The 12,805-nt window shown below is 52.6% G+C and overlaps 1 protein-coding gene across 4 annotated transcripts in view; it reads left to right on the top strand.

Annotated features, from left to right (window-relative positions):
* Nucleotides 1–9,809, top strand: part of LOC140419836 (ER membrane protein complex subunit 9-like) — a 34,770-nt gene extending 24,961 nt beyond the window's left edge. For all 4 annotated transcript variants that reach the window (XM_072503872.1, XM_072503874.1, XM_072503871.1 and 1 more), the window contains exons 4-6: nucleotides 494–563; nucleotides 3,954–4,048; nucleotides 9,343–9,809. In XM_072503872.1, coding sequence (XP_072359973.1) covers nucleotides 494–563; nucleotides 3,954–4,048; nucleotides 9,343–9,523 — 346 coding nt within the window. In that variant the 3' untranslated portion in view covers nucleotides 9,524–9,809. The remainder of the gene's footprint in view (nucleotides 1–493; nucleotides 564–3,953; nucleotides 4,049–9,342) is intronic.
* Nucleotides 9,810–12,805: the final 2,996 nt, after the last annotated feature.

Below are 12,805 nucleotides of genomic sequence, written 5' to 3'. Positions count from 1 at the left end.
TCTCTCTCCGTCTCTCCCTCTCTCTCTCCGTCTCTCCCTCTCTCTCTCCGTCTCTCCCTCTCTCTCTCCGTCTCTCCCTCTCTCTCTCCGTCTCTCCCTCTCTCTCTCCGTCTCTCCCTCTCTCTCTCCGTCTCTCCCTCTCTCTCTCCGTCTCTCCCTCTCTCTCTCCGTCTCTCTCTCTCTCCGTCTCTCCCTCTCTCCGTCTCTCCCTCTCTCTCTCTGTCTCTCCCTCTCTCTCTCCGTCTCTCCCTCTCTCTCTCCGTCTCTCCCTCTCTCTCTCCCTCTCTCTCTCCGTCTCTCCCTCTCTCTCTCCGTCTCTCCCTCTCTCTCTCCGTCTCTCCCTCTCTCTCTCCGTCTCTCTCCCTCTCTCTCTCCGTCTCTCCCTCTCTCTCTCCGTCTCTCTCTCTCTCTCTCTCCGTCTCTCTCTCTCTCTCTCTCCGTCTCTCTCTCTCTCCCTCTCTCCTTTCCTTCCCCGTCCCATCCTCGGTTCAAGTCCTCACTCAGTGGCAGTGAAGATCGCAGACCGGGTGGCTGAGCACCTTCGGGGGGCTGTGCTTATTATGGTGAGTCCTCCACAGGCCATTTGGCCCAACTGCTCCCGACTAGAACCTCCAGCCCCACGCGAGGGAGGGCCTCCTTCCGCCCACCTCCACTCCGCCTCCAGCTTGTCGGCACCACCTCACAGAATCACAATCACAGAACTGTTAGGAACAGACTGAGGCCATTCGGCCCATCCTGTCTGCACCATCTCTCCATATGAGCAACTTAGTGCCGTTCCCCTGCCTTTCCCCCGTACCCCCCCCCCCCCCCCCGCACATTGTCTCTATTCAGATAATTGCCCATTGCCCTCTCGGACGCCCCGATTGAACCTGCCTCCACCACACTTCCAGACAGTGCATTCCAGACCCCGACCACTCGCTGTGTGAAAAAGGGGTTTTCTCAAATCACATTCGCCTCTTTTACAAATCGCTTCCGATCTGCGCCCTCTCGTTCTCGATCCTATCACGAAGCCGGAACAGTTTCCCCCCGTCCGCTCTGTCCAGACCCCCCCACATGATTTTGAACATCTCTATCAAATCCCCTCGGCCTCCTTCTCTCCAAGGAGAACAGTCCCGACCTCTCCAATCTATCCCCATAACTGAAGTTTCTCATCCCCGGAACCATCCTTGTAAACCTCTTCTGCGCTCTCTCTCCAATGTGTTCACATCCTTCCTATAGTGTGGCCCCCAGAACTGCGCACAATATTCCAGCCGAGGTCTGACTGGTGTCTGGTATCAGTTCAGTATAACCTCCTTGCTCTTGTATTCTATGTCCCTGTTAATAAAGCTCAGAGTGCACTGCTTGTGTGGAGTCTGCACGTTCTCCCGTGTCTGTGTGGGTTTCCTCCGGGCGCTTCAGATTCTTCCCACAGTCCAAAGTTCTGCAGGGTTGAGTGGATTGGCCTGTACCCCCTTTAAGAATTCGACCCTTTATTTTATGTTGTTTCTCCATGTTCTTCCGACCAAAATGCATCACCTCGCACTTCTTCCTCAATATCCACCCGAGAGGTCCGGTTTTAACTGTCCGAAAGGCGGCGGCTCCGTTCGTGGTGCCCTCTTGACAGCGCAGCGCCCCCCTCAGCGCCGGCACTGCAAGTGCCCAGCTCCCCAGGAGGGTTGCCGCGTTGGAGTGTGTTTGACTGCAGTAGTCACGTTTTTAAAAGAATCTTGTTTTGAAAGACCAGAAAGCTTTTAGGAGCCAGAGGTAAAGTTGACCATCGTAAAAGCCTGGGCTTTTGCTCTGTTGTTTAACTTCGAGGGGAGTCCCTGGGGAGTTAATGGGCTGGATTCTCCGTATCTGATACTAAGTGTTGACGCCAATGGAGAATCCGTGGACTTTTACGTCAGAAAAACCGGCGCCACATCTGGACCGATTCCGCTACCGTTAAGGGACTAGCACCGGTACCGCGTGGAACACACTTGATTCCACGGTGTGGGATATGCCGGGTCCGTGATTGACACTCAGGAGGCTGACAAGCTGCAGCCGCACATGCACATTACACTCCCCACACACACCCATCCCAGCCAACAAGGTGGCACTGGTTGTGCTGGAGCGCGCCCATGCAGCTGATGGGTTCGGCTAGGGCCAGAAGGCACACCTATTTGACCCGTGGCGCCAGGCTCAAAGCGGGCTGTTAGCGGTGTGCGCAGCTGCATGGCTGCCTTGCCGGCTGCCGCAATGGTGCTCCGTGCCCGTCGACCCCAACCCCCCCCCCCCGACCTTGGCAGAAACCCCCTGGCCAGCGGCACAATTGTCAGCACACCATGGCCATGTTGGGCACTTTCCGTACCCCCTCAGTCGCCGCCACGCCGGTTTCACGATTTTTAAAATCAGAAGTGAACCATGGCGTTGGGAACTCGGCCCATCGGAGCTGGAGAATCGCGGCGGCCCTGGGGAATACCAGGTCGGACCCGCCAATGATATGCAAATGGTGCCCACTGTACATGCGGATTGAAACGCATTCTGCCGTTTTCGAGGTAATGGAGAATCACGGTTTGGCGTCAAATCGGCGCCTGCCGCGATTCTGGCGTCGGAAGCGATTCTCCACCGAATCGCATTTCCCGATTTCAGCGTCAGCTAATGGAGAATCCTGCCAAATGTGTTTTCAGCCTGGGGAGGTGATGTCATTGCTCAGGTATTCAGACATTTTTGAGAAAGATTTTGAGTTGCGTTCCGATCTGGCAAACACTTAAACCAAATGAAAGGTCTTTTATTCCTACAGTAGGATAGTTTAAAAAAAAGAAGAGATAAATAGTATTTAAAGCAATGCAGACTTGTCAGAGGATACGTGGAAGCTGAAACAAAGCAGTTAAAACTTTGAAGTCATCCAGCCAGATTCTGCAGGGGTTCGAACGGGAGCCAAATCTGTTCTGGGAAACTCTATGCCATTGGGATGTGGGATGAATTGAGAGCTGTTTTTCCTTTCTTGTTGTTTAATTGGGAACAGAGATAGTAATTAAGGATATTGTATTCACGGTATTTAGCCGTATTGTTTAAGAGGTAATTGTAAGCAATTTTCGGGTGCAACGTTAAAGAGTTTAATCTTGTGTTAATAATAATGTTTTGTTTTAAAATTTCCCTATTTCTTTGTGCAATCACTTCTGGAGCGAATCATTCTTTCTACACAATCTTACAAAATAAACTAAAATAATGGGGCTTTGACCCAGTATCCTAGCCACTGTTGGGGGGGTCTGGTCTGGAATTGTAATTCTGACACAATATTACACAATCTTTAACCACACACAGAAAATAGCCAACAATTACTCATTAATCAATGCTGATCAATACAGTGACACAATAACCCTTAACTGCTATCTTTATTCCCACTCAAACAATGAAACCACCACACCTCTCAATCCACTTTTAAATACGGTTAGCACTCAGGAATACTTGCTGTACAGAGATGTCTTTTGAGACTGTTTGAAAAGATAGGCCTGACCCCCTGCCACAGCAATACAGAATCTCAGGCTCTATTTCTTCAGAAACTTCTCCGCTCAACTTTCCGTCACAAACTAAAAACACTGAACCGCAACACCTGATTGCTTCAACCGCCCCCCCCCCCCGCGGCTCCTCCCATTAATGTCATCATCTAACTAACCGAACACAAAGTTCTCTAAATAAATACTCTGCAGGGAACCCTCTCCCATCAAAAATAAATAAATCCATTAGCCCAAACTTTTACGATGCTTTAATTGCACCGTTGGCTCCCAAATAAAACCTAGCAGTCTCACAAACCAGGATTAAAAAAAAAAAAACACTACTGCAGCAGACATACTGTCTAACCCGGAGTTTGAATCCTCACTGCATCAAATACATATCATACAATGTATCTGAAGTTCCTACATCCATCACAAATGTGTTAGGTAGGGTTAGTGGCCCTTGTTATTCGCTGACTGTATGTCTCTCTTCCACAGCTGGACAACACCAAGCTGTCGGGCGAGTATGGCGGGCCAGCGGTGATCGTGCACGAGCGGCTGGATGGCAAGTGGACGCCCAAGGACAAGAACCTGTGAGTGCGAACCGCGAGACACCCGCATGAACTCTGACCTTGTTGCCCCCCACCCATCCCTCCCCGAATCCTGTGCCCAATAATTAATCCCGCAGACCACGGTCATTCTGCACATCGGCATTTGCGGGTGGGAGGTTCCTGTGAGCAAATTGAGTCGCCGAGTTCCCACACGTTGCAGGGACTGCATCTCGGGGGGGGAAATAAGGCGGTGGATGTAAAGTGCGTCGGGATATCCTTTCCCGAAGCTCGATCGCCGCCATGATGTGGGAACGCGCCAATCTGTGCACGGAAAGATGCCACAGAAACAGCTGTGCAATCGTGGCCGGTTTCTCCAATTTGTTTGGGTTTTTTGGTGCGGTTGTTTGTCCTGAGGCCAACTCGTATGGCCCACCCCCATTTTTCCCTTTCTCCCTCTTTTGGTGGTTGCACCCCCCCCCCTCCCCCATGGCTTCTCGAGCAATTAGGAGATGGGCAATAAATGTTGGCCCAGCCACGCACAAAGTTAAGAGGAAAAAGAGGGGATAAAGGTTGGCCTCAGGAAAGGCAAGACCACAGAAAGTATTATGGAAACTGGTCGTTACCACACTGTTGTTTCTGGGATCTTGCCGTGCGCCCCACTGCCCCCCTCTTCCAGTCAAGGCCTTGGGATCCTTTTTGTCCGCTCCAAGGGGGGCAGGCGGGGCCCTCCCATTTCACGTCATGTCCGAGGGATGGCACCTCTGACAGTGCGGGTCTCCCTCAGTACTGACGCCAGGAGTGTCGTTCCTGGATTGGTGGATTGGGGTCACTACCTTCCAATTTAGAACATTAGAACACAGAACATGCAGTGCAGAAGGAGGCCATTCGGCCCATCGAGTCTGCACCGACCCACCTGAGCCCTCACTTCCATCCTATCCCCGTAACCCAATAACCCCTCCTAACCTTTTTGGACACTGAGGGGAAATTTATCACGGCCAATCCACCCTAACCCGCACGTCTTTGGGCAGTGGGAGGAAACCGGAGCACCCGGAGGAAGCCCACGCTCACACGGGGAGAACGTGGAGACTCCGCACAGACAGTGACTCAGCGGGGAATCGAACCTGGGACCCTGGAGCTGTGAAGCCTCAGTGCTAACCACTGTGCTACCGTGCTGCCTCAGGGAGAATAAAAATAATAATCTTGATTGTCACAAGTAGGCTTACATTAACGCCGCAATGAAGTTACTGTGAAAAGCCCCCAGTCGCCACATTCCGGAGCCTGTCCGGGTCACAGAGGGAGAGTTCAGAATGTCCAATTGTAGGAGGGGGAGGGGAGGGTGCTGGGGCAGACGGGCACGGGACCCGCTGGGAGAGAGATTGACACATCCATCGCAGCTCACGGGCATGCTTGGCCACCGAGTGTGGTTAACCTTCAACCTCGGCCCTCCCCACTTACCCCCCCCCCCCTCCATTCCCATGATCCAGTGATTACCCGGGCGCCCACAAAACCTGCCGATGTCAATTCCTCCAGCGCAGACGGAGGCCATTCAGCCCATCGAGTCTGCACCCACCCTCCGAAGGGGCACCCGACCTAGGCCCACTCCTCCGCCCTATCGCCGTGATCCAACCACTTTGGACACTTAAGGGGCAATTTATCACGGCTAATCCACCTAGCCTGCACATCTTTGGACTGTGGGAGGAAACCGAAGCACCCGGAGGAAACCCACGGAGGAAACACCGACAGCCACCCAAAGGGCACTGCTGCCTCACGGCGCCGGGGTCACAGGTTCAATCCCAGCCCCGGGCCACTGTCCCTGTGGAGTTTCCACCTTCTCCCCGTGTCCACGCGGGTCTCACCCCCGCAACCCAAAGATGTGCAGGGTAGGTGCCCTGGTCCCTGGCGCTGTGAGACAGCAGTGCTAACCACTGTGCCACCCTATGCAGCTGCCCTGGCCCTTCTGCAGGTAAAGAATTCCCAAACATTCACCATCTTCTGGGAGAACGGATTCCTCCTCCTCCTCCTCAGTTCCAAAAAGGCCACCCCTTTGTGCTGACCTGAATCTGGAGTCACATGTAACACCCTCCCCGTATCCTTTTTTAACAATTCATTTATAGGATGTCAGCATTACTGGCTCCTCCCTGCATTTGTTGCCCGTCCCTAATTGCCCCTCGAGAAGGTGGTGGGTGAGCCGCCTTCTCGAACCGGCTGCAGTCCCTGTGTGGTGTGGGTAACACCCACAGTGCTGTCAGGGAGGGAGGTCCAGGATTGTGACCCGGCGACAGTGAAGGAACGGCCGATATATTCCCCAGTCAGGATGGTGAGTGTGGGGCTCGGAGGGGAACTTGCAGTGGTGGAGTTCCCCATGTGTCTGCTGCCCCTTGTCCTTCTAGATGGTAGAGGTGGTGGGTTTGGAAGGTGCTGTCGAAGGAGCCTGGGTGAGTCGCTGCGGTGCATCTTGTAGATGGTACACACGCTGCTGTCACTGTGCATCGGTGGTGGAGGGAGTGAATGTTTGTGGATGGGGTGCCGATCAAGGCAATCTCCCCGCTCTATATGTTTCAGTGATGAGGCAGTGGTGCAGTGGTATTGCCTCTGGATTAGTTATCCAGGAGCCCGGTGTAATGCTTTGGGGTCCCGGGTTCGAATTCAATAATAAATTTGAATTCAGTCCTAAAAATCTGAAATCAAAAGTTAAATGATGACCATTGTCAATTGTTGTTAAAAACCCATCTGGTTCACTAATGTGTGGAGCCAGAGGAAATGGGCGAGGTACTAAATGAATACTTTGCATCAGTATTCACTAAAGAGAAGAAATTGGTAGATGTTGAGTCTGGAGAAGGTTGGGTGAGTCTGGAGCCTGGGTCACATTGAGATCCAAAAAGACGAGTTGTTGGGCGTCTTGAAAAATATTGAGGTAGATACGTCCCCAGGGCCTGATGGGATCTACCCCAGAATACTGAAGGGGGCTGGAGAGGAAATTGCTGAGGCCTTGACAGAAATCTTTGGATCCTCACTGTCTTCAGGGGATGTCCCGGAGGACTGGAGAATAGCCAATGTTGTTCCTCTGTTTAAGAAGGGTAGTAAGGATAATCCAGGGAACTACAGGCCGGTGAGCCTTACTTCAGTGGTAGAGAATTCTTCGAGACAGGAAGCAAATGGACGTATTAGTGAGAGGCAGCATGGTTTTGTGAAGGGGAGGTCGTGTCTCACTAACTTGATAGAGTTTTTCGAGGAGGTCACAAAGATGATTGATGCAGGTAGGGCAGTGGATGTTGTCTATATGGACTTCAGTAAGGCCTTTGACAAGGTCCCTCATGGTAGACTAGTACAAAAGGTGAAGTCACACGGGATCAGGGGTGAGCTGGCAAGGTGGATACAGAACTGGCTAGGTCATAGAAGGCAGAGAGTAGCAATGGAAGGATGCTTTTCTAATTGGAGGGCTGTGACCAGTGGTGTTCCGCAGGGATCAGTGCTGGGACCTTTGCTGTTTGTAGTATATATAAATGATTTGGAGGAAAATGTAACTGGTCTGATTAGTAAGTTTGCAGATGACATAAAGGTAAGTGGAATTGCGGATAGTGACGAGGACTGTGAGAGGATACAGCAGGATTTAGATTGTTTGGAGACTTGGGCAGAGAGATGGCAGATGGAGTTTAATCCGGACAAATGTGAGGTAATGCATTTTGGAAGGTCTAATGCAGGTAGGGAATATACAGTGAATGGTAGAACCCTCAAGAGTATTGAAAGTCAGAGAGATCTAGGAGTACAGGTCCACAGGTCACTGAAAGTGGCAACACAGGTGGAGAAGGCAGTCAAGAAGGCATACGGCATGCTTGCCTTCATTGGCCGGGGCATTGAGTATAAGAATTGGCAAGTCATGTTGCAGCTGTATAGAACCTTAGTTAGGCCACACTTGGAGTATAGTGTTCAATTCTGGTCGCCACACTACCAGAAGGATGTGGAGGCTTCAGAGAGGGTGCAGAAGAGATTTACCAGAATGTTGCCCGGTATGGAGGGCATTAGCTATGAGGAGCGGTTGAATAAACTCGGTTTGTTCTCACTGGAATGATGGAGGTTGAGGGGCGACCTGATAGAGGTATACAAAATTATGAGGGGCATAGACAGAGTGGATAGTCAGAGGCTTTTCCCCAGGGTAGAGGGGTCAATTACTAGGGGGCATAGGTTTAAGGTGAGAGGGGCAAGGTTTAGAGTAGATGTACGAGGCAAGTATTTTACGCAGAGGGTAGTGGGTGCCTGGAACTCGCTGCCGGAGGAGGTGGTGGAAGCAGGGACGATAGTGACATTTAAGGGGCATCTTGACAAATACATGAATAGGATGGGAATAGAGGGATACGGACCCAGGAAGTGTAGAAGATTGTAGTTTAGTCGGGCAGCATGGTCGGCACGGGCTTGGAGGGCCGAAGGGCCTGTTCCTGTGCTGTACATTTCTTTGTTCTTTGTTGTCCTTTCGGGCAGGAAATCAGCCGTCCTTACCTGGTCTGGCCTACGTAGCAACTGCCGAGCAAGCCACTCTGTTCAAGGGCAATTAGGGATGGGTAACCAATACTGACCCAGACGGTGACCCATGAATCAATAAAGTGTACTGGGCCAAATTACTCGGCCTCTCCCCGTACGGCAAGCCATTTCGGCCCAGGGATCAGTCTGGTGAAACTTCCATGCGCTCCCTCCAATAATTAATAAATCTTTTTAAAAATAATCTTTATTGTCACAAGTAGGCTTACATTAACACCGCAATGAAGCACCGTGGGCTAAACAGCTGGCTTGTAAAGCAGAACAAGGCCAGCAGCGCGGGTTCAATTCCCGTACCAGCCTCCCCGAACAGGCGCCAGAATGTGGCGACTAGGGGCTTTCCACAGTAACTTCACTGAAGCCTACTTGTGACAATATGCGATTATTATTATTGAAGACGGGGATGAGGAGGAATTTCTTCTCTCAGAGGGATGTCAGTCTGTGGAATCCTCTCCCCCAGAGAGGCAGCGGAGGCTGCGGGTCACTGAATATATTCAAGGCCCGAGTCGGAGAGGGTTCTGATCGACGGGGGTGGGGGGGGGATTGATTCAGATTAGCCACGATCTTATTGAATGGGGGGGGGGGGGGGACAGGCTCGAGGGGCTGAATGGCCAACTCCACTTCCATTTGTGTGTTCATCGCCGGTCACCAGAGAGCGAAAGGTCGGCACCTGACCCCTGCCGACCCGCCCCACCCCACACACCCCTTCCCCATTTAAAGGTGTTGAATCTGAGTGTCACCCTGATTATTAACCCCAACCTCTCTCCCCCCCGGTGTGTGTGTATGTTTTTTCTTCACCCCTGCAGGGTGATGTGGCAGGACTGGGTGGGCACGCGGGCATTGGTCAGTGAGCTGATGGAGCTTCGCGCGTACGGCAGGCTGGTGGACTTTGACGAGCACCTGGACGACATTCGGCGGGACTGGGCCAACGGCCACATCAACGAGAGGATTGGGGCCCTCGCCCCCACCACAAACGGCAGCGCGTGACCCCCGCCCCCCTCCCCCCGCAACCACCACCACCCTCTCCCCTGTCACCAACCCCTCCCCCAAAACCACCCACATCAGTCCGGCCGCTCTCCAGGCACTGGGCGGAGCAGGAGAATGAAATCGGAGCCTCTGGGTCATTGGATGGACGGAGGGGGGAGGAAGGCTGCCTGGGCTACCCCCTGAATTCCCCTCCCCCAACACCCACTACCTGTACCCATTGTGATTCTCGATCGGAAATCCTCTGTACGAAGGTTAAGAATAAAAAGGGCACTGTTTCCGACTGGGATCCCTCCACAGTGTGGCGTGTTTGTGACCGTTTACTTGCCTTTGGCTTGCTTTAGGCTTCCCCACCCTCTCTCGTCGGGCATGCACTCACACACACGCTTGCGCATCATCGCTCAATCACACGCTCGCTCACAAAGGCCCGTACGCTTGTTGACACAAGCTTACTCACACGTACTTATGCACAAAGGCATGTTCACTCACAGAGGCATGCGCACGCAAGCGCGTATGCTTGCTCATGTGCGTATGTCCATACACACTCGGACCCTTGCTCGCTTGCACACGCTCTCACATACATGCACATACGCACATGGTCTCTCTCTCTTGCTTCCGCACACACACATGAACGCTCGCACACACACACTGACTCATACATACACACACTCACACACACACGCACACACACACAAGCAGACATATGCACTTACACACACCAACACACATACACACACACGGACACATGCACACACACGGACGCACATGCACGCACTCACGCAGGGGTGGACACATATACTCACTCACACATGCACGCACTCATACATACATGCACTCACACCTACACAGACACGCACATGGACACACACATACAGAGACACACACACGGATGCATCCACCCACCCACACACAAAAGAACACACATTCATGCACCCACAGACACACGATTATCTGTGGCCTCTTGAGCATTGACTCTGATTTTAGTCGCCATTGCCGGCTGTGGTTTCAGCCCCCTGAGCTCTAGAATTCATCCTCCCCTAAACCTCTCTCTCGGTCTCTGTTTCTCTCTTTTTGTCTCTGTTTCTGTCTCTCTCTCTCTCCCGCTATCTCTCTCTCTCTCTCAGCCTCTCCTCCTATGAGACGCTCCTTACAACATGTCTCTCTGACTGAGCATCTGGTCGCCTGGCCTGAGTATCTCCTCGTGCAGCGAGATATCTCATTTTGTTCGAGCATCTCCGGACGTTGGTGCCGCGAGATGAATGCATCGCGATGGCCATAAAAGGCAGCTCCCGTGGATTGATGGACGCTTGCAGCATGAGAAGGAGGCCGCTTGGCCCATTGGTCAACACCAAACCTGACCGCAGGAGTCCCGTTTTCCAGGCCTGGCTGGGGGTTACCGACTCCACCCCCCCTCCCCCCCTTTCAGACAGCGAGACCCAGACCCCTGACACGGTGGTCAGCACTGCCGCCTCACAGCTCCAGAGTCCCGGGTTCGATTCCCGGCTTGGGTCACTGTCTGTGCGGAGTCTGCACATCCTCCCCGTGTGTGCGTGGGTTTCCTCCGGGGGCTCCGGTTTCCTCCCACAGTCCAAAGATGTGCAGATCAGGTGGGTTATCCATGATCAAAGCGCAGGGTTACGGGCATAGCGCGAGGGAGTGGGCCGAGGTTGAGTGTTCTTTTGGAGGGTGGGTGCAGACTCAAAGGGGTGAATGACCTCCTTCTGCACTGTCGGGATTATTTTTTAAATAAATTTAGTGAAATTCATTTATTCCAATGAAGGGGCAATTTAGAGTGTCCAATCCACCTAGCCTGCACATCTTTGGGTTGTGGGGGCGAAACCCACGCAAACACGGGGACAATGTGCAAACTCCACACGGAGAGAGACCCAGAGCCGGGATCGAACCTGGGACCTCGGCGCCGTGAGACAGCAGTGCTAACCCACTGCGCCACGGTGTCGCCCCACTGTAGGGATTCTATGGACGACCTCGGGCGGTGCCACCACCTCAGAGTGACAAAGGGCCCCGCAAACCGGGAGTACGGCTCGCCCCAATCTCCTTTGTGTTGGGTGGGACTTCCGCGTGGCAGCCCCTGGCTCTCCTTCCCAAGCCCCTGCCCTCTGGGTCTCCTGTCTCTGGGTTCAAATCTGGCCCTAGGGTTTGAGCGCAATATTGGATTGGAGGTACAGTGAAAAGTATTTTTCTGCGTGCAAGTCAAACAGATCATTTAGTACATGAAAATGAAATAAAATAAAAAGAAAATACATAATAGGGCAACACAAGGTATACAATTTAACTACAAAAGCACCGGCATCAGATGAACCTTACAGAGGTGTGTTAATGAGGTCAGTCCATAAGAGGGTCATTTAGGAGTCTGGTGCCAGTGGGGAAGAAGCTGTTTTTGAGTCTGTTCGTGCGTGTTCTCAGACTTCTGTATCTCCTGCCCGATGGAAGAAGCTGGAAGAGGGAGTAAGCCAGGTGGCAGGGGTCTTTGATTATGCTGCCCGCTTTCCCCAGGCAGCGGGAGGTGTAGATGGAGTCAATGGATGGGAGGCAGGTTCGTGTGATGAACTGGGCGGTGTTCACGACTCTCTGAAGTTTCTTGCGGTCCTGGGCCGAGCAGTTGCCATACCAGGCTGTGATGCAGCCAGATAGGATGCTTTCTAAGGTGCATCTGTAAAAGTTGGTAAGAGTCAATGTGGACATGCCGAGTTTCCTGAGGAAGTATAGGCGCTGTTGTGCTTTCTTGGTGGTAGCGTCGACGTGGGTGGACCAGGACAGATTTTTGGAGACGTGTATCCCAAGGAATTTGAAGCTGTCAACCATCTCCACCTCAGCCCCGTTGATGCTGACAGGGGTGTGTACGGTACTTTGCTTCCTGAAGTCAATGACCAGCTCTTTCGTTTTGCTGGCATTGAGGGAGGGTTTGTTGTCGCTGCACCACTCCGCTAGGTTCAATAGACCAAGGCCAAGACTCGCTGCAGCACCGAGGGAGCACTGCACTCTGGGGAGCTGCTGTCTTTTCAGACGTTATGCCCGAGACCCCATGTATCTGCTTGGTGCAATGTGAACGACCCCCTGGCCGTGACATCACAGGCCATGGGGGGGAGACTCGTATTGGTAATGGATCCATTTGACTAGTAATCCAGAGGCTCCCGGCTAATCCTCGGGGGGGAGGGGGGAGACATGGGTTCAAATCCCACCAACAGCAGGTGGGGAATTTTAATTCAATGAATAAAATCTGGAATATGCGGTGCTAATCTCGGTAATGATGACCATGACAAAAGT

The sequence above is a fragment of the Scyliorhinus torazame genome, chromosome 5, assembly GCF_047496885.1.
Source record: "Scyliorhinus torazame isolate Kashiwa2021f chromosome 5, sScyTor2.1, whole genome shotgun sequence".
NCBI lineage: Eukaryota > Metazoa > Chordata > Chondrichthyes > Carcharhiniformes > Scyliorhinidae > Scyliorhinus > Scyliorhinus torazame.
This window is presented reverse-complemented; position numbering and strand designations above follow the sequence as displayed.